This window comes from Narcine bancroftii, chromosome 9 (genome assembly GCF_036971445.1).
Source record: "Narcine bancroftii isolate sNarBan1 chromosome 9, sNarBan1.hap1, whole genome shotgun sequence".
NCBI classification, from domain to species: Eukaryota; Metazoa; Chordata; class Chondrichthyes; order Torpediniformes; family Narcinidae; genus Narcine; species Narcine bancroftii.
The window spans coordinates 78902253-78924132 of record NC_091477.1 but is presented as its reverse complement, the minus strand read 5'-3'; the positions used below and the strand labels follow the sequence as shown (position 1 = coordinate 78924132).

At 39.7% G+C, this 21880-nt stretch overlaps 1 protein-coding gene across 2 annotated transcripts in view; it reads right to left on the bottom strand.

Moving 5' to 3' along the window:
• uggt1 (UDP-glucose glycoprotein glucosyltransferase 1) overlaps window positions 1-21880 on the bottom strand; it is a 149312-nt gene that overhangs the window by 81729 nt on the left and 45703 nt on the right. For both annotated transcript variants that reach the window (XM_069896581.1, XM_069896582.1), the window contains exons 9-18: window positions 20949-21049; window positions 16042-16141; window positions 12988-13048; window positions 9496-9587; window positions 9245-9395; window positions 8692-8811; window positions 8023-8108; window positions 6491-6626; window positions 5589-5720; window positions 4206-4370 (exon numbers count right to left, since the gene is read on the bottom strand). In XM_069896581.1, coding sequence (XP_069752682.1) covers window positions 4206-4370; window positions 5589-5720; window positions 6491-6626; window positions 8023-8108; window positions 8692-8811; window positions 9245-9395; window positions 9496-9587; window positions 12988-13048; window positions 16042-16141; window positions 20949-21049 — 1144 coding nt within the window. The remainder of the gene's footprint in view (window positions 1-4205; window positions 4371-5588; window positions 5721-6490; window positions 6627-8022; window positions 8109-8691; window positions 8812-9244; window positions 9396-9495; window positions 9588-12987; window positions 13049-16041; window positions 16142-20948; window positions 21050-21880) is intronic.

Genomic DNA, 21880 nt, shown 5'->3' with positions numbered 1-21880 from the left:
AGATAACACCCCTCTGGAGTTTATTCTTGTGCTGGGAGTTGGCGCCTCCATACTAGGCAGTGATGCAACCAGCCAGAATGTTTTCCACAGTACACCTGTAGAGGTTTACGAGAGTCTTCGGTTACATACTTAATCTCCTCAGACACCTCACAAAATATAGCCGCTGGCGAGCCTTCTTTGTGATTGCTGGAGCTCCAGGACAGATCCTCGGAGATAGTGACACCCAGGAATTTGAAGTTCTTGACCCTCTCCACTGAGCCCTCGAAGAGGACTGGATCATGTTCCCCTGACTTCCTCCTGAAGTCTATAATCATCTTCTTGATTTTGCTGATGTTGAGTGCAAGGTTGTAGTCATTACACCATTCAACGAGCTGATCTACTTCCCTCCTGTACGCTTTCTCACTGCCGTTTATGATTCTGCCAACAAACTTATAGATGGCATTCAAATTGTGCCTGGCCACACAGTCATGGGTGTATAATGAGTAGAGTAGTGGGCTAAGCAGGCATCTTTGGTGTGCGCCTGTGTTGATGATCAGCGAGTAGGAGATACTGTTTCCAATATTTACTGACTGTGGTCTTCCAATGAGAAAGTTAAGGATCCAGTTTCAAAGTGGGGTACAGAGGCCTAGAGTTTGTAGCTTCTTGACCAGCACTGAGGGAATAATGGTATTGAAGGCCGAGCTGTAAGAGCTTATGAAGAGCAGCCATACGTATGAATTGCTGTTTTCGAGGTGAATCTCAACATGAACTATTGTCTTTAAATTATTTGGATTATTGAATTACAGGCAGTCCCCAGATTATGAACGTCCGGGTTGCGAACGGCTTGTACTGATGAAGGGGCTATTCTCCAATTCACGCATGCGCATAATTGTGCCCCAGTTAGCACATGCGCATAATGTTACCTCACAAACTGTAAATAAGAACCAAAAGTACCTGTTCCACCTTACGTACAAATTCGGCTTATGGACAGACACAGGTAATGGAATTCGTTCGTAACCTGGGGACTGTTTGAACTTAATAATTAGGTGAAAGGCAAAAATATTACATCTCTTCCCTTGTCCCACACATATTTGCATCTTTTTTATATTTATGTTTAAAATACTTCTTTACATTTTCTTTCAAACCAGCATCAAGAGAATTTGACCGCCTACACAAATTTTAATTTAGGGATACAGCACTGTAACAGGCCCTTATGGCCCATGAACCTGTGCTCCCCCAAATATACTCACGTGACCAATTAACCTAATAACCCCAGTAAGTCTTTGGAAGTGGGATGTCTTGGAAAGATGATTCTCCTGCCTTTGACCCATTTAATATCTCATCATAATCACAACGTTGTGTGAAATATGCCTGATGTGCTACCAACATTACAAAAGTGTCTAAACTGCAAGAGAACTTTATTGGTTCTAATTCTAAAGGACTTTGGGACATCCTGAAGAGAACATGAAAGACTCCATTTAAGTGTGCCTTGCACTTCTCATCAACTCCTTCCTAACCTTTCACTAAAATCCATGTCCTTTGATTAATGACATCCAAGGAAACTACTCACTTTGATTTAAAATTTGACATTCTCATCACTGTATTTAATTTGGAGACACAGCACAGTAGAAGGCTTTTCCGGCCCACAAGCCTGAGGCAACCAAACACCAATGTGACCTAATTACCTACCAACTCCATAACTCTTTGGAACATGGGAGGAAACTGGAGCACCTAGAGGAAACCCACATGATCATGGGGCGATTACTGACGCTGTAATAGTGTGGCGATCACCGCTACGCTAACTATGCATCCCAATGAAGAATACACGCTCCTTAATTCTTTTGAGTTATTAATGGTTATCTTTCTTGATAACATTTTATTTTGGAATATTCAATAATGTGGTAATATTTTTTGATAGCTATCTCAACAAAAGCCTCTAATGTTTCAAAATCTCTGATTTGTCATTTCTCAGTCTTCCTTTGGAGTACAAAATAAAACCAGTTCATATTACTATAACATTTCAATTCTTCTTTCAATCTCATAAAGTCTCTTCCTCAGAAGCATATAGAAAGCATGAGAAAACAGGCCCTCCTTTTTAAGCCAATTTTGATATTACCGCTAAAGACACCAAGATTTGAGCCATCAATAGCAGCATTTTGATATACTCTCTTTTAGAATGTGCACTTTATGTCACAATGCACCAGTATGAGATATAATTTCAAGCATGACTAATGTATGCTTAGATGCTCCTGGCGATCCTTTGTTTTCTTTCTGGCAGGCAAAGGATAAAGTATATCATGTATATTATTTTTTTTTAATATTTTTGTGTGACAATAAAAGGAACCTTAGTCAATCTAAGGAAATGCAAGACCCTCTGACGTAGCATAATCATAGAGTTTCGCAGAAAGGAAACAGATCCTTCAGCCCAGTCTTTCCTTGCCGGCCAAATTATCGACACAAACTCATTCCCCTTGCTGGGGAATGTCACGCTGGGTGACAATGAAGTTGGTATGATTAGTATGTTTGTGAAAACAGTTGTTACCAAAATTGGTAGTTTTTAAGACAGTGAAGAGGTTGCCAAAGATTACAACAAGATCTAGATGATCTGGGAAAGGGAACAAAGGAGTGGCAGAAGGAATTTAACTCCAGTGTTGCACTTTGATAGGTTAAACCACTGCAAGACTTGCACGGTAAGGCTGTGGAGAATGTTGAAAACAGAGATATTTAAACAGTACAGTGACTTAGTTCCATGAAAGTGGCAACAAAGATAAATAAGATGGTGAAGAAGTAGTTTGGCTTGCTTCATTGGTCAGGAAATTGTACAGGATCAGACTTCATGTAACAACTGCACAAGATGAAACCACACCAGGACTATTTTGTGCAGTTCTGGTCACCCAGCTATAGGAAAAATATCATTATGCTGGAAAGGATGCAGAAAAAAAAATACATGAGAATGATACTGGGACTGGGAGGCTTCAATTGAAAGGGGAAACTGAGCCGTTTCTCCCTGAAGCAAAGGAGGCCAAGGGAAACCTTCTAGAGGTTTATTAAACTCACAAGAGACAAGTCAATTAGTTATCGTCTTTTTCCTCAGAGTAGGGAAATTAAAAATAAAACTAGAGCATAGATTTAAGGTGAGAGGGGATTTATAGAAAAAGATCCTGAGGGACAACTTTTCACACAGAAAGTGGCGGGTAAATTAAATGTTCTGCCGGGGAAATGGTAGAGATTAGTAAAGTGTAACAGATGCATGAATAGGAAAGGTTTAAATGTCTACAGCCCAAATGCAGGCAAGGGGAATAAGTTTGTGTCGATAATTTGGCCGGCAAGGAAAGACTGGGCTGCAGGATCTGTTTCCTTGCTGCGAAACTCTATGATTATTCTACGTCCGAGGGTCTTGCATTTCCTTAGATTGACTAAGGTTCCTTTTATTGTCACACAAAAATATTTTTAAAAATTAATATACATGATATACTTTAACCTTTGCCTGCCAGAAAAAAAACAAAGGATCGCCAGGAGCATTGCCCAGTACCCCTAACAATAAGAGAGACAGAAGCAAATGAGTTTGTAGACTTGGCTCCAGTCCTCCCAAAGCCTCTGCAGCTGCACTGAGGCATCCAGAGGTCCAGGTCCAAATCTTTAATATGAGCAGAAAGTGCCCGAGGCCCTTCAGGAGCCCTTCTTGCCCCAAGCACCCTCTCAAATCCCATTTCTGCGACCTGATTCCCAAGAGCCAGTCTCCAGTAGCCTGAAGAATGTGTGGGTCCTTCAGCTACTGAGCCCCTCACTGGTCTACTGCAAAGTCATCTCCCAGGCTTCTCCTTTTCAGTGGGGGTGGGGGTGGCTCCCAGTTTCTGGTGCCCTGTGTTGGTCCATTGTTCTCCCCTTACTGACCAGTAGATGCGCTGCCATTTTTGGGCACAGTGCTACAGTGTAATGGGATGTCTAAAACAAAAATCACCATTAGTTTCCCCCAACACGCTGTTTAAAGCCTTTAGGCCCAGGCGTAAAAACCTGAAGAGTAGCGCTGCATCTCTGCTCCCCCAGGACCACCCCAGCAGCAGCTCAGCAGCACCATCATCTTTTTTAATATATTAATTTCTGTAACATGTTAACTTAAAATTCAAATAAAGTAGCTATTATTACATGGCGTTCTTATTTGACAACTCCCTTGCAATTTACAACAGAGTCCAATTAAAATAAGGCAACAGATTAACTTTACTTACTAAGTAAACAGCTTTCTGGAAGTAGGCTGTGTTATCCAAGATTTTGTGCATCATTACAGTTTCCAACTCATCGGGATCCAGTTGATCCCTTGTAAGAGGCATACCATTATAAAGGCCAATGGGCAGAGGGCCCAGGCCAGTTTGTTTAGAGTAATCTTTTCCTTCCTGACAAAGAAAAGACAGAGGTATAAGACAAAGTGCACCACAGAAAATAAACCTTGCTGCAATAATTATAAATAAACCTTAACCATTCATTATCTTGGAATAAGTTTCAGTTCTGATTTCAAGCTTGGGTTCAAAGGAATGCCAACTTGATTGGAAACAATTAGCAGAAAGCTTTATAAAATATCTTAAAAACTCAGCCCATTTTTTCCCGCTTTTGTATTGTAAAATTGACCCATTAACTTTTAATTTTTGTTATAAAGTACCTAATAATTTATAGGATTCAATGAATAAACAAAGCCCACACTTCAGGATAAGCTTGATGGGACCTAAAACAGAACAGAATATGAAACAGAAATAGCAATCAACTAAAGAAAGAAGCATAAAACAAAGTATAGATACATTTTTTTTGGCAGTGCATTTCTTCTCTTAAAAAGAAACCCAGAAATTAGTGATTGAAATAGTTTTGTGCATTAGCAACAAAACTCACAGAGCACAGGGGTTGGCAGACACTCGTCGGCCTTTTGGTTTTGTTGAATCCCTGTACCTTTGTTCTTTATTCTTTGAAATGTTTCCCAAATAATAACCTTGTGATCCCAATCTTGGAATTTACAATTTACACAGCATCCAAAGACTTTTGAGAAAAACTACTGTGTGGGGGGGAAAAAAAAATCTGTTTTACATATCTGAAGAGCTCGTCTCAAATTTTTTAAGTTCTGGACCCTCATTTTCCCCGCAGAATGATTTTCTCTAAAGTCAGTCCTTTTAAATAACAATTAAATCCAACTTCCAGCCTCAAATTTTAAAAGAATATAAATAAAGTAATCCTGAGATTTTAAATTAAATCCCACTGTGAATTATTTTCATGAAGATGGAACCATTATTATGACCAAAAAAGTGTTGTGGTTTCTTGACTTGATTGTGGTAAGGAATGATTTCTATGATTCGGTATTTTAATTACAGTTAACTACTTTTATGGAGTAAAATGGAATAAGACTTCAGGTCCATTATAACTTATTTTTATGAAGAAATATTTCCATTATAGACTACTTCACAAACACATTCCATCAATGCAACTTTTACAAGCAAATTCAGACAATTTACAGCTTCAGTTTAATTCCACTGTTAATTCACTGCCTTCATTCTTCAATCTCAACTCTTTAAATTCTTCCCAATGACCCTTAGAAACCAAACTATTTGCCAAGAATTAACAGATCTCACCTTTCTGTTTCTGTCATATGCTGAATCTGATCCCAAAATACTGGTCATTTCTACATTGGTAAAGTCCTTTTCCAAGGTACTAATGATATGTTCAATTGTCAATTTCTGACCAGGCATCACCTTATTGTATATCTGAAAATGGAAACACAATGCATCAATATACACAATGCAGAGAAATGTCATGACTTGTGCTGTCCCCCCACAATAACTCCAACAGCAACATATTCCAAGATCATTTGCCCTATTAAAAGCTTCAGCAAACCTATTTGATCACGCGGTACTTAAAAAGCTGTCTGCTATATACAGCTGAGAATAAAATATCTGAGATATCCCCATAATTTTCTGAAAGTAAAATTCCAGAATATCTGATCATAAAAACTGTGGTTGATGTTGACCAAGGTATTTCGTGATAAACAAAGAGGCTAGGGCTGTTTGATGGTAGCCTCGTAAAACTTTCAGTCTTGCTCGTATAATAATCTAGATAAATTATTTCCCAAGTAATGGAAGTTGTTTTGAACATGAATGATAACAGTGTTGCTACTGATTCAATTAGTAGGGCGGCATTTACAATTTTATGAAGATTTAATATTGTTGATAATGGAAATAACCATACGCTGATTAACTTGCATTACATTCTGAAAGAATGACAACGTGATTGACTGAAGTAGCGGGTACGTAAAGAAAAGAAACTGATGGAGCACAACACATTTCTGACAAATACAAAACATAGATGACTGTGACTTTATTTCATTGTGCTCCTAGCTTCAGATGACAATGTTCCAGTATCAAAAGTTACAAGGCAAGGATGTTGGGATTGTGTTGGAGATGAAGAACAAAACTAAATTTGGAGTGTGAACACTGTCATCTTGAAGCACGTAACTCATCGATCAAATTGACCATACCGATATGATTGTCTGAAAGGCGTTCATGTCATCCAATTCATCTGCTACATAGTTAAAAGCTCTGAGAAGGGCAACACCGGGATCTTTCAGGCCATTAGTCTCATCCGAATCATCAACCACAAAGACCAAGCCAATCCTGCGCAAAAATCAGACATTCAAGATAAACCACTTGCATTGAAATTATTCATGATAAAGAAAGATTTGATTGCTCATTATTGCCTTTTACTTGTGAAGCAGAAACAAAAGTAACATGATCCCAAAAGTTGCAATTGGTTTAAAAATGAAAGAATGATAAAAAAAAAAGGCTAATCAGCCAAATGTTATCGGTAAGAAGAACCATAGAAGGGGCAAAAACAAATTTGCATCTTACAAAGTCCATTTATTAAAATCAAAGTACATTTAGATGACATGTTTGAGTTATTTGGTGAAATAATAAAGGGATGCTGTTAATATTGTTAATTAACATTGCTAATATCACACAAAAGATATTCGCCAAATTTCAACTCAAAGGATTATAAAGAAAGCAAGCACGATAAAAAATATTGCCTTGTTTGGGCTCGAAAGAGAACCAACGGTAGTTCTCAGAATGCTGTGTGTCAAATGAGCATGGCAGAGAAGTGGCATGAATGTATCAAAAATAGCAGTGCTCCTAATCTTGGGCGTTTACAGATAAAATCCAAATTCTGAGTTCCTGACTGTATGCCCTTCCTATTTCCACACTCACCTATCCATCCTTGTCAAGGTGAAGCCCAACACAGACAAAAGGAATAACACCTCATATTAAGCCTAGGCATTCCACACCCAATAGTGTGAACATTTTATTTTCCAATTTCAGGCAACACTCAGCTCCTGTGCTTAACCACTCTCACCTCTGAAGCAAAATGCATCAGTGGCAAAAACTCATTTCAGTATCAGAGCTCTTCCCTGAGACTGTGCTCTCTGGTTAATATAGTGAATTTATCATTTTTGTTCTGAATTTGTTGACAACCCTCAAAAACTCTATAGTTACCTTATCCTTGCTCTCATGTTGTTTTCCATCATTGCAATAGTAAAATAGGTTTACTACTTGAATCATATTTACTTAGCTGTAGTATAATTTTATGATTTAAATTGTTGGTGAGCAATAAGCTGGTTGGTCTGTGGATGCTGACAAAGAATTTATTTGCTCTTAGCAAAAAATTCAATTATTTTGGAAAATATATATCATCTTCACTGATCTGCAACAAATTTTGCCTGGCTATGTGTTAATAATCATTCAACGCTTAATAAACATTTGACACTTGTTAAGTGAGCCAAATGTAATACAGAGGTAGGAAAGGGTGACAACATTTTTAGAGCCCAAAATAAAAAAAAATATGGACCCATGAACAATACTTTAAATATCAGAAAAAATATTAGCACCGAGGAATGCTAGAGCAAATTACTCCATCAATCCTTGAAAAGCTATCTTTTAAAATTCTGAATACACTGAAGTAACCAAAATTGCAAAGTCATCAATCAAAGCTGACTGAATTTCCATGTGCAAAACACACCTGAGAGGGATGTCATTAATATAAAACATTTCAGCTGTTGTCAGCAACTCTGAAGTACTCTCATCCATCGGGTCAATAATAAGTACCTAAAATTGAACAATGAGCACAAATAGCATCAGTTGGTCATCAGCAAAGGTAAAAGCTTCACTTTATAAAGGCATGTACGTAATTCAGAAATGAAAAACAAAATCTCAGCATCACGTGCTAAAGTTAAAGTTATTTGCATAAATGATTTTTAAAAAATCAGAGAATTAGAATACTGAAAGTTGACAATAAAATATTTTGAACAGAAGAAACTTCAAAAGGGATATATCACTAATCACTCCATTTAAGCAAATGCTTTCAAACAAGTTTTAAAATAACTTTAATGAAAATGTTTTGCTTGGGTGATAGCAGTGTCCAGCAGTAAAAGAGACGATGCTTTAAGAAATAGTATGCAGGTTACTTAAGTTACCAAATGTCCTAACAAAAAGTACTAAATTTTATAATAATTCCTGATTTTGAGACCTACAAAGCAGGGATCACAACCTCAATTTTTTACTTTTCATTTCCCAAAATCAATTTTAACAACTAAAATATATGTCTGATCTTATCGCAACTGTACCATTTAACTTGAAATTGAGATCTTTGACCATCATGTTAAGCAGAAAATTTAAGCTTTTTACTTACAAAGTTATGGAAGTTTTTCCTAATCTGTCGGATAACTCCAGGAAACGTTGGTCTCAAAAGCTCCTGAACATTGGAAGGCCATGTCCTGTATTTGCTATCCATTTCCAGATTGTTAATCCACTATTTTAAAAGAAAATCTGAATAATATCAACAAAACACATTCCATCTGCATGGGTCTTACTATCTAGTTATTAATGAGTATGATTAATTTTAAAATCCCATTAACTATTTTGATGACTCTGTTAATTTGAAGCCGAGAACCTTGTACCACAATGATTATATTAATTAATGCTAACTTTGGTCTGACAATGTAATGTTATTAAAGTTTGAATTTCTAGAGATCCAAAGAGAGGTTTAAATGGATTAAATTTCTGATTATAGGTCCTTCAAAGTAGCACCAATCCCAATAAGAAGATTCTTTAGCAAATGTACATCACTTGATGGTGCTCTGTACAGGCTTATAAAATTTACTTCACCAAGAATTTATGACCTCAGTTGAGAGCTTTATCTAGTGTCTGGACAATGTACAAAGGTGTAGAGAAATCAAACTTACATTAATGGCTGGATTTCGAATATCCACTCCATAATCGGAATCAGTTGGATGTACATTCAACTTCAGTAGTTCATGAAGCTCATCCCCCTGAATCCCCAGATCATGCAGGCCTTCCATGAGGCGAGCCTCATTCCGCAGCAGGTCCATAACACTGACAAATGAATGGAAAAAAGGATAGCAAATGTAATATCTCTGAACCTCATTTTACATGTAAGTCTTGAGATATATTGAGATGGACTAATTCTCCATACCTGAAGATATCTTGCACATCAAGATCAATATTAAGGCCATTGATGAAGAGTGCCGAGTCACCTGGATGCAGGCCCAGAGTTTCTTTGAAAAACTAAAAGAAAAACACCAGCTAACATCTTGGAAATGTAACGGCACTGATTTGTCACAGCTTACAAACAAATAAAGAAGACACACACTCATTTCCTTCAGCATACCATGAAGTCGACTTTCTTTCTTTATTCACTAGACGCAACATTGCAGTCTTCCACTCCCCAAACACCAACCAGCTAATCTCCTCTGACCTTCTCATTGGCTCACTGCCACACAGGTGATCCTGACCCTCACTCTCCTCCCAACAAAGTATGCAACCGAGATAGCACTCAACCGCCACCCCGGCCACCGAGCCATGGAAGGAGGCAACTGATTGGAACTGCCTTGTAATGGTCCGGAGGGCTGAAAGTTTGGCCTGACTTCAAACAATAATGCAAGGCAGACAATGCACAGTCTGACTGGCAAGGGTGCCACTGGTCCTCTGACTCGGACGCAGAACATGGACCGTTGATAATATGGTGGCTTCAACCTATTGACGGAAACCGAATATGGGTAGTGCCCAGAAGATCAGTGGGAGCTTGGAACAACACTGAATCGAAGTGAGACATTAATCTGTTGTAATTATGACTGGAAAACAGAAGGATGGAATCTAACGATCCACTAAAACCCTTGCGACCATCTCCGCAGAGATGTCAGAGATAGGAACGGCCATCTGCCACCTGGTAGTCCGGTCTTAACATGTGAGCAGATAAGTACATCCCTGAGATGGCTTAAGTGGGCCTACCAAGTCTAGGTTCATATGCTGGAAACAGGAATCTGGAACAACAAAATCCCCCAGCTTGGATTTTGTGTGTCGGAGACTTTAGAGCAGGGGTGTCAAACTCAAATTCACGGAGGGCCAAAATTAAAAACTTGGACTAAGTCGAGGGCCGAACTAAATATTTATTGGAAATTTTCAACAACATCTGCATGTTTTCTCTTCTTTCAACATATGTAATGTTAAACTTTAGGATATAACTTTAGGAGGATAATGTTACAGGTCAGGAGTAGGTAGCTCAAGTTCACCCTTTGCTTGACCTGAGGGAAACATATTTGGTCCCTGTGGAGATGTAGTCAGCATTCACAGGCTGTGTCCATTTTGGCCTGCATCAGGACTCAGCATTTCCTGCTCACTCCTCAGGCTCTAGGCCTCTATTCACCCTCGACCCACCATCCCTCTACCTGACCAGTCCTTTACCCAACCTCTACTCACCCCTCACTCCACTCACTCTGCCTCTACCCACCCCATCCTATACACGCCCCTCTACTGCCTCTCCCCTCAACCTGTTCCTCCCTCTACCCGTCTCTCACCCTCTAATCACCCCTCCCCTACTCGCCCTGCCCCTCCCCTTTTACCTCTTCCCTATCCACCCCTCCTTCTACTCATCCCTCCCTCTAACTGCCCCTCGCACCACCATAACTTCCCCTGCCCATTACTCCTCACCTACACCCTCTGCCCACCCCTGCTTACCCACCCACTCAGGCCCAGCGCGCTGCCGATCAACCTTTGCGGACAGCCACCATCTCTCCCTTCACGTGCAGGGCCGAACCAGCCGTCCCTGGGGTCCACGCGGGTGCAAGCACTGAAGGCCGTGGTGACCGGGAGAAGTGCGCTCGCACTGTGGAAGGGCCATCCGGTGCCAGTCGTGCGGGGCTCGCGCAGCCCGGGGGCCGTGCGCAGCCTGCCATGCCCGTCGCGCCGACAGGAAATCACAGGCGCTCGCCAATCCGCCGCACCGCTCGACAGGTGGGAGAAGTGACTGGTTGTGCGGGGAGCCTTCCAACCGGCTTGCCGGCTGATGACATCGACAGACTTCTCGTGTTACAATTTCTCGTGTTACAATGGGGAAGGATGTGCAATGAAGGGGGAGGATGGTGGGGGTCACATTACCAAAAAACAGCATTGGCGGGCCACCTCTAATACATTTTTGAAATGATCTTGCCGGCCAAATATAATTATATCCCACGGGCCAGAGTTTGACATGTGTGCTTTAGAGCATTGACAAGGAAAGCAGGTCCTTGCCCATAATCCGACATCTCGTTTAACATGAGGCCAAGTAAAACATTCCATAACTAGTTTGATTGATGCTCTTCTACAAGGATGCGATAGATTGTGAAGAGGCTCAAAAATCTCTCTCCTAATAGCCACCATTCAAAAGGCCAAGACCTTTCCGTGGAAAAATAGCAAACTAACTTTTCACTCGATTCATCCGTAGAACCAGAGAACAATTACAGCATAGATACAGGCCTCTTCAGCACCTCTATTCTGTGCCGAACCACTACTTCTGTCTATTCCCATGGACCTGCACTCATAGAAACTATTGAACAATTAACCAGGGTCACATCTTGAAGATGGAGACTAGAGTCGATCCAGCAATACTAGACAAGATCGGGATTGGTGTGCTGTGCATGAACCTTGGCGGTGAAATCTCCATCATTATCCAATTTAAATTAGAAGGTACTGTGAACTCACAGGGTCACCAGTTGTCACGGCACTAATTTGCCACAGCTCGCAAACAAATAAAGAACACACTTATTAATTTCTTCCAGCACACCATGAATTCGACTTTTGTTTTTTAATTCGCCAGACACGACATTGCATTCTCCAGTCCCCATACTCTTCTGACTCGCTGCCACACGGGTGATCCTGACCCTCTTTCCTCCCAACGAAGGTTAAGTGCACGACCGCGGCAGAGACACAAGAGGCTGCGGATGTAGTTATCTGGATCAAAAAGCAAACTGCTGCTCAAAACTTTTCTTTATATTTTCACTGCCCCTGTTGCAAACTCATGTTTGAACCAAGTTATCTCTCACTTGTTCATCCTGACAATAGTTGGGATGTATGGCACAGAGAGATGCACAATCCCTGCTGCCAACTGATCCAAATCATAAGCTGTTCAGCTGCTGACATGACTTCAAGAATCCTAGTTTGGGAAGGGAGAGGTAATGATAAAACAATCAAGAATGCTGATCTTGAGTCCATAAGCAATGTACATTAGACATGGAGAAGTTAGAAAAGACTCACTGCAAATGCCTTGACTCTCAATGCAATCACTCATTGAGTCGATAAATCACAAAAACTGAATTTTATTACACAGCACATTAAAGCATTGCACTGGATGGGAGTATTAAGATATTTGAAAAGCACAAGAAAGCAATTCAATATCAATCAGCTTTGACAGCCAGCAAAACTCAGGTGGCACTTGGTCAAGTTTCAGATCTTTCTGAGCCAATTCAAGGGTAATCCTTCCTCATTGTGCTTGCTGCTGTTTGGACCATAGCAATAGAGCTGTCAACCCTCCACCCAGAAAGTATAAATGTCAGGTGCCCATTCCACATGGCGCACACAAGCCAACAGGGTTTTTCAATCTCCACCGTCACTTGCCTTGAATTGGATCAATAGAATTTAAATGTACACTTACCCGTTGATTTTCTTCTATTTCTTTCCTCATATCAGCGTTCACAACAGTTCGAGTTATAGATCTGTATGTTAATAAAGTGAGTAAGCATGCGTTAGTTTCAAAACTTGTGGCTTTGCAGATGCAAACCATCTACTGGTTTTGTCATGAATAGTTCATCAATATTATTTTTATTTGCAATTAACCTCATTTATTCTTAATTCTGGCAAATCTTAAAAATCTACACAAAGTGAAAAGCATTCAAGAGTCTTTCAAAAGAAGAAGTGGTATGAATATTTTCTTAAGAAATAAATTCAATTTTGGTTCTATTGATCCATCTGCTTAAGCAACATGGATTTTGAATAAGAGTATTCGAGATCAAAATAAAAATAATGAAATTTATGCGCCAGATGTTGCCCTGAAAAGCGAACAATCAGAATCAATTGTTTTTGCACAAAGATTTTTTGAAAATATCTAGCATGACAAGATGGTGTCAGTTGGTCATCAAATTAGAACATGCCCTTTAATAGCAACGTGGAGCCTCAGTGACTTTGGCAGTAACTGCCAACCTCTCAAACCAAACAGACTTAAAAAAAAAGTACGAGTTAGAAAATTTAACATTATCAAGTCAGATGTGAAAAGAAACGAGAACACTCAGAAGGGAAAAAATAGGTTTAAAAAAAAAATGTGGCCAATATTTAAAATCTGAAGGAATGAAACAACAGGCTTGTAAAAGTACATTTATGGTGCCAGTGAATAATGTTTTTTTGAATACGTGAATGATCACATACATCACAATAGGAAAGTCTCAAATTCTGCAGTGCATTTCATCCAGATTTAAAACTTCACTCACGCTGTTTGACTGGATAGTTGGAGAGTGAAATATTAATTCTTCAATTCCTCCTGAGAAACAGGGCAGGCGTGTCAGTGAATTCTAGACATCTCCCTTCAATTCATCAAGTTGATTCAGTTTAAAATTAATACTGCAGAAATGATGGTGTGTGTAGCGGCAGCTGGGTAGAAGGGGGGGGGGGGGGGGGCTTCACGTTTGAATTGTTCCCTTTAATGCCAGCCGACCACGTGTCCCGGGGCCGACACTGAGATGGCACTGGACCCCCTCCACCTCGGGGATGAAGCCCGCATCGGGAATGTTATGATGTCACTTCTGGTTTCAGAATGGTCAAACTGGAAATGACTTAAAAAGTACCCTAAAACAATTCTTTGCTGATTACAATGTGAATCAGTGTTTTCCTTTGCACCTCTGCCTTAAAAGGTGCCACAGAGTGCAGCGTTAATCTCATTTTTGTTTGCCACAAACACCAAAAGACTGGAGGATAATTAATACAGTATTTTTATTTTTAAAAGGTAGCAGAGGTAATTATGGCCTGATGACCCTTAGGCAGTGGTAGGGAATTTATCAGAGAAAATTCCAAAGGATAGCATTTATACAAATTTTTAATGGCAGTGGCTGATCAAGGACAGTCCCACTAACTTGATTAAGGCTTTTGGGGATTAACTACAAAGAATGATAAAGGCATTGCTGTCCATATAGAATTTAGTATGGTATGCTGGCCCAAAAGGTTAAATCCCACATGCGATCCAAAATTGGCTTGGTGTTAGGAGACCGACGGTGATGGTGGAAGGATGCCTTTCTAACTAGTGCATTGCATGAATCAATACTGGAACCTTTGCTGTTCACGATATACATTACCAAATTTGATATGAACATAAGAGGTGGATTTAACAAGTTTGCAAATGGCAAGCAAGGTGGTGGTGTCATGGTTAGCAAGAAGTTAGATCAAGGGTACAGCAGGATATTTATTAGATAGAAAGTAAGGCAGAGTATTGGGAGATGGAATTTAACCCTGACAAAAGTGAGGTGATGCATTTTGGGAAGTCGAATAAGGTAAGGCTTAGAGTAAAGGCAGAGTGTGAAGGAACATTGATATGCAAAGTTTCAAGACCTGGAAAGTAACAACATGGGTAGATAAGAGTTCAAAAGAAAGAATATGCTTATTTACAAAACAATAGTTAGGCCAGACTTGGAGTAGTGAAACTTCAACATCGCTCATCTTCCCGCCGCCTCTGACACAATCTCGCACATGCCCAGAGCCTCAGCACTCCTCTCTGGGATCCATTCGCACAGCTCGACTGGCGTCAGCTCTGTACAGGCTTTAAAAGGCGCAGTACAGGAGCTGACAGTGGTTTATTTTAAAACGTGCATATAAAATTACAACTTTTACATGGTAATTTGTTTTTAAAATATTGTGATTTGCTTTTAACTACATTCACTGGATGAAATGCACTGCACTTACACTTACACAGCTCTAAGTGCCATATTTTGGGTTTGTCTTATACAAAGCATATTGCTCAAAAATCTACATTTTAGGTGGAAATCCTGGTGTCATCCTATACAATGACATATACGGTAGATAGATCAAGTTTGTTTTCCCTGAAGTAAAGGAGGCTGACGGTTACCCTAATAGAAGCATATAAAATTATAAGGCCTAGTCAGAATCTTTTTTCCAGTAGAAAGGGCTGTCAAAAATTTAAAAAAACATCACAGGGCATAGATTCAAGGTGAAAGGCAGGAGCCTTAAAGGTGATTTAAAAGGGTGGTGGGTGTATAGGATAAACTGCCAGAGAAAGACATATAAAAAGACACTTAGACAGATATTTGGATAAGAAAGGAAAGGGTTAAAGAATATATTGGCCAAACAGAGGCAAATATGCCTGGCTCAGATAGACAACCTGCTCAGCATGAATGAGTTATGCCAATGGGCCATTACCGTTCTGAAGATTCCATGACTCCACTGATATGTAGAATGCATTTACATTTAAAGGACAGGTGTTTGAATAGGTAAGGCATGGACTCATATGGATCTAATGTAGGCAAATAAAATTAATTCAGATAGGCATGGTGAGCATGAGATTGATAGGCCAATGCCCCAGTTTCTGGTCTGTACAACCCTACAACATTTTCCCTAAATGCTCAAATCCCAATTTTTTGAAAAAACAGAAATAAAATGTTTTATATCAATATCCCTTACAACAAAGAACAGAAGTAAAATGTGATACCTGGCCTTGGTTGGAAAATTCTGACTTAAATCTCGCATAACCATCAATGCATCATCTGTGGGTGCAGCCAAAATTCGAGCAGCAGTTTGAAAGCTTAAGTCTGTTCAGATAAATACATGGGTGAATATGAAAGCAATTCATCACAGTGAATAGAGAATACACATATCAAAAGCATCCTAGCCAGGTGCATCACAGTATTGTTTGGGAGCTGCTCCACCCAAGATCAGAAATAGCTACAGAAGGTAGTATAGTAGTTCAGAACATCACACACACCGCACTATCATCATTAACATTTCCCATTAAAAAAGCAGCCATCCACCCCCAGTCATGCTTTCTTCTCCCTCCTCTCATTGCGCAGAGCATTCAAGAGTACAAGATACCGCAACAAAAGATTTACAGACAGTTTCTTTCATGCAACTAGCAAGCTCTTGTATGAACCTCACAATAATGACCCTGTGCCGCCCTTGCTTTTCACTGTAATATGTCTGTGCTCTTCTACATTGTACTCCTGTGTATATGTTAGGAGTTCATCTGCTGGACTGGTTGCGAAGCAATCCATTCTCAGCTTGATGAAGGAGAGGGAGAGGTGTTATGATTAAGACTAGAAATGACACATTTGAAAAACTTCAAATTGAAAGGTCTGAGTCACAAAGTATCACCAATTTTAAGTCAATAAGCAAAGAATTTAGGATACATATTATACAATTCTTCTTCACATAAAGACCTTGAAAGGATTGTCAAATATAGTTGGAAATTTTAAAGAAAAATAATCTTTTGGGTAAAAGTCTGTAAATTTCAGCATTGACATTTTCTCCTTTTGCAACTCTAAAGCAAATAAGATCAGACATGCAAATTGTAACATTCAAATTCAAGAACACTACATTATATATCAGCAGTCCAAATAAGCTCGTCAGCAGGCTATCCACTTATCCTTTTTGGCAACATTGATCCAGAGTAATGAATTTTAAGAAAAATGCTACAATTGGCCTACACCTCCTCCCTCATCACCACTGGGGCTCCAAACAATCCTTCCAAAGAAAGCAACACTTCACATGAATCTGGAGGGGTCATCCACTGCATCCTGTGTGTGCCTAGTGTAGCCCGCTCTACATTGATGAGAATGGATGCAGACTTTTCTCTTTCCTCAATCCTCTGTCTCCTTTCCTCCAGCTCCCCACCCGCTTCCCTCTCCATTCAGTGAGCTACCCCCTCCCCCATCACTTCCCAGCATTTTTATTTTCTGCCTCCTGCTCATAACTACCTATGACCTCTTTCCTTTGGACCTGTGCTCCTCTACCTGCATTCTTCCAACCCCACCCCACCCCCCCACCACCAATCATTTATTCAGGTGCCTACCTGCTTTTAGCTCATACCTTGACAAAGGGCTTTGGCCTGAAAACATTGGTTACGTATCTTTGCCACGAAATAAACACTGTATATCCTGCTGTGTTTCTCTCGCACTTTTGTGGATTAAACTACAATCACAGTGTTTTATAGACTTTCTTGTTAACCGAGCCAATAGAGTTCTGCTTTCTTCACCGTTTGGATAACACTACCACTTCCAACTGCATTGTGGGAAATCTCTATTAATTTAATTAACCAACGCCAATAATTAGAACATCTCCTGTGCATTCATTCTGTTTTGAAACCCTGATATGGAAAACCAATCTGTTCTGACAATTATATCATTTGTTTTTTTTTAATCCCCACGCCAGCATAATACCATTTGAGAATGTTAAATTAAATTATTTAGGAGAAATCTTTTCTCAATTCATAATTAATTTGGTAAAACTTTGCTACAACCAAGGCAGAAAGCTGAGAAATTCTGAAACTTAATAATAATGTTGCTTTGCAGGAAAACATGGATTTAATCCACAGTGCAGCAAATATGCATATATTTCCCACCATATAGTCTGCCTGTCAAAAATTATATTCCTAATTTTCAACACAATTTCAATTGTCCTTGTACCTTTCTTCATTGTAAAACTCAACAACAAAGCAAGAGGAAAATTCAGCTCCAGTCAGACTTTCAATCTCACTGGTCTGAAAATAACTCTTATTTCTCACAGAAAACTAGGTTAGTTTATACATGGTTTATACTGCAAATGTGACATTTAAAGATTCAGCATTTAAGGAGATTCTTTTGCCTTCAAAGAGATCTGTGACCACAAACACAACCCAAGTGTACCCGAATTGCTTTGGCTGTGGAGGTTAGGGACATGATCATATCACTCTCAGTATCTATGCTTCAGGATCACTCCAGGCTGTTGCTAATCTCTTGTCAAAACTAATGCTTGCTGCAAAATGGTAAATTACCCAAACTCCACATTCAAAGAGAGATGACACATCATTTGTTATTCAATTAATGCACAAGAACTGGAAGAAGAGGGTCAAGTCTTCGCACATTAAGCAGGCTTCTCCAAATTGCAGTTGCGTCCATATCCTCCCACAGGATCCCCGTGGCCCCTTTACATTTAAAAAGAAACATGGCTCTATGGGCAACATTCTCTTTAAGTTTATCCACCCCCTTCCATCCTTCTCCCATCATTGCAGCATTTATTGAGACATACACTTACTTCCCTGTGGACGAAGCCTCTTTAGGCAAAGACTAAGAGACGGCAAACTCTAAATTCAAACCACCTGCCGCCTTGCAGTGTTTGCCTCTTCAGGCAAAGGCTAGGAGAAGGTAACTCTGACTTCAAATCCCCGGGCTCGGGCTCGCCCAGCTGTACCTGGAAAGAGTCCCAGCTATGGGCAAATAGCACATGTCAGTCTGGCAGCAGGAGCTGGCAGCTGTGACAGAGCACGGGAAACAGTTTTCCTAGTAGTCTGCAGCAGCAAACTCGGTGGGCGAAGGATCCGCAAGGACAACGGCCAGCGAGCTTGGTCTTGAAACAGACCACTGTGGGGAAATCCCGCGTCACTCTGGCTGCCATGCCTCACACTCCGCCAGGTCCAGTGGCGTGGGACCCAGAGGGAGGGGTTTGTCCTGGGCAAGCACTCACCTCCAAGTCCTTACCACGGCACACGGTGCTTAAAGCTCTACGTGTCCTCTACGGTGGGCTACCAGATGCTCCCCGCCCTGTTGGCCACCCACGTCTTCGCTACAAAGACGTAATCAAGTGAGATCCCCAGTCATTCCGTGTCAACCATGGGAGAGCCTCGCAAAAAATCCGTGATTCACAGCGGCACATCACAATGTGACAACAACTACAAAAAGTTCTGTGAGGGCAGAAGAGCTACAAGGCACCGTGTTGATCTTCGCTCGCGAAAGGTTGGACCATGATGATGATGACACTTCTCCGGAATTAAAAAAGAGCACTAATTAATTTGAGATTGGCCCATAAAAGAGCAGGTTGAAAAAGTCATCCTTGCATGGCTAAATATCGACAAATATGAGAATTTGCAACAAATTTGCAGACTGGCACACTAAAACGAACACCAAATTTCTGTGTGGGATTACATCAGGAAATCGACAATGTTATTTTATGAATCTTGCTATAACTTTTGCAAGCAACCATTGATTTTTGAGAAATATTTCTGCTGACCCAGAAAGGGTATTTCTTGTGACCTGGGTGAAAGAGGACATTCAGGGGCAGTTGGCAGTGGAAGAATAGGAGCAAGCAAGCACAATCCTAATTAAATGCATAATTATGTAAACCAATCTACAGCACAAGTTGATGGATGCCACAACACGTTCATCACAAACTATTAGGGACATCTGCACATGCTCTTTAAAACCTGTGCACATTTCTGGGTAGAAACTGAAGAAGTGTACATATTTTGAATGGAATTTTATCTAAATTCCTTTTTGGTGATTCTTATTTGAACCAATGTTCCTACATCCAAGATGTACACCCTTCACTTTGACTTGAGACAGCTTCAGTTTGATGCAGAAGCAAAAGCAAGAAATTCATCAAAGCAAGGAAAGGAGTGAATTGAACCAATTTACATTTATAAAAGCAGGATTTTCTTTTTAAATCGTTGACTTGAAACAAGTTATAAACCTACAGATACTCCAAGTTGTCACTAAAATAGCAAAGCATATAATCACAATATAGTCATGGAGCTTTGTGTTGAGCATATCCCCTGCTTAGCACTGGACAGAAACTCTTTCCAGACCAACAAGTACTTTGGATTTCTTGCATTGCCTCTTGAGAATGGATGCAGTATTTTTAAAAGTTCCACAAAATTCAGGAAATAAAAGGATCTTTATATCTATCTGGCAGTTCAACTCATGTCCCTTTTCTGCAACATATTTGTTGAGTTTCAAATGAAAAAATAAAAGATGCATAAGAATTAAGAAAGGATTAGTTTTTCTTGACATCAAAATGGCATCATTTTGTTTGTTGATATGTATTCCCCTGAACCTTCTGACAATCAGAATCAATTAAACAATAAGAGAATCAGTATAATTCTGTAAACATTGTGCACCATGAAAGTCAGCTTTCATTTCACACAATTTTCCAAGTTTGTTACAAATCTTTGCACTGCTGGAAAACACATCTTAGGACTTGTGAAAATCTAATGCCCATTGGCACCAGAACTCCTCACTTGTAATACCCCTTATGCTCTACCTGACAGCCAATCCATAAATAGAAGGTGAGGACATTAAGTAAATTATGAACCAATAAAAGTAAGATACCTCTGGAGTGGAAGAGTACATGAGAGTCTTGAACTACATTCTGAATGACAAGGAAGACAGTGATCAATTGTAAGAATAAAATCCACAATAGTGGGATCAATAAAAGTGAATAAATCATTTCATACTCCTGTTTACCTTTTTCAGTTATATTCACAAAGAGTTTATTTTCTTGTGCATAAATAAGCATTCTCTTTCTAAATAATGCAAGTATTGCCAACTAATTAACAGCTTGAAATTGTGCAATTACTCCTTTTCAGCCTACCTTGGAGCTGCCAGACTTTAAGAGGAGCCATCTCATTTGTACTTTCAATCAGGTGCTTCCTCAGTTCCTTAAGATGTTCCTTGATCTCAGGGTAGAGCTGTCTGTCAACAAGAAATATAACCACAATCAAAATGCTCATAACCTATTGGCATATTCTTCAAGATTATCCTATATCCTGGGTCGACAACAGCAAGCACCAAAAAATATTTGTTGAAGGTGAATGAATGGAGGAAAGTTTAGGGAAGATGTCAGAAGTAAGTTTTATTTCCACCCCAAAGAGAGTGGTGGATGCCTGAAATGCAAAGTAGGGAAGCATTCGACTATTGTAGATTAGTTCACATCAAGTGCCCTCCATAATGTTTGAGACAAAGACACTTTTTTTCCATTTATTTGCCCGGGCTCCACAATTTTAAATTTGTAATCAGACAATTCGCACGCAATTTCAGATTTTATTCAAGGTTATTAGAATACATTTTGGTTTGACCATGTAGAAATTACAGCACTTTTTAGATATAGTTCCCTCATTTCAGGGCACCATAATGTTTGGGACATTTGACTTCACAGGTGTTTGTGATTACTCAGGGATGTTTAATTTCTTTATTGATGCAGATATAAAAGAGCTAAGCTTGCTTCTAAGCTTTTGATCGCTTGCTTCTAAGCTTTTGATCACCTTTGTAGTTGCCATTTTTCGTCAAGGACCAGAGTTGTATAAATGAAAGTCAAAGAAGCCATTATAAGGCTGAAAAACAAGAATAAAACAATAAGAAACATCACCCAGACCTTAGTATTACCAAAATCAACAGTTTGGGACATCATTAAGATGAAAGAGCATACTGGTGTCCCCCTCAGGGGATCACCTGTGTGGTTGATGACAAAAATCGTATTTTTATTTGATGTGTAATAGAGAGGTGGTCATAATTATTGCTTCTCAC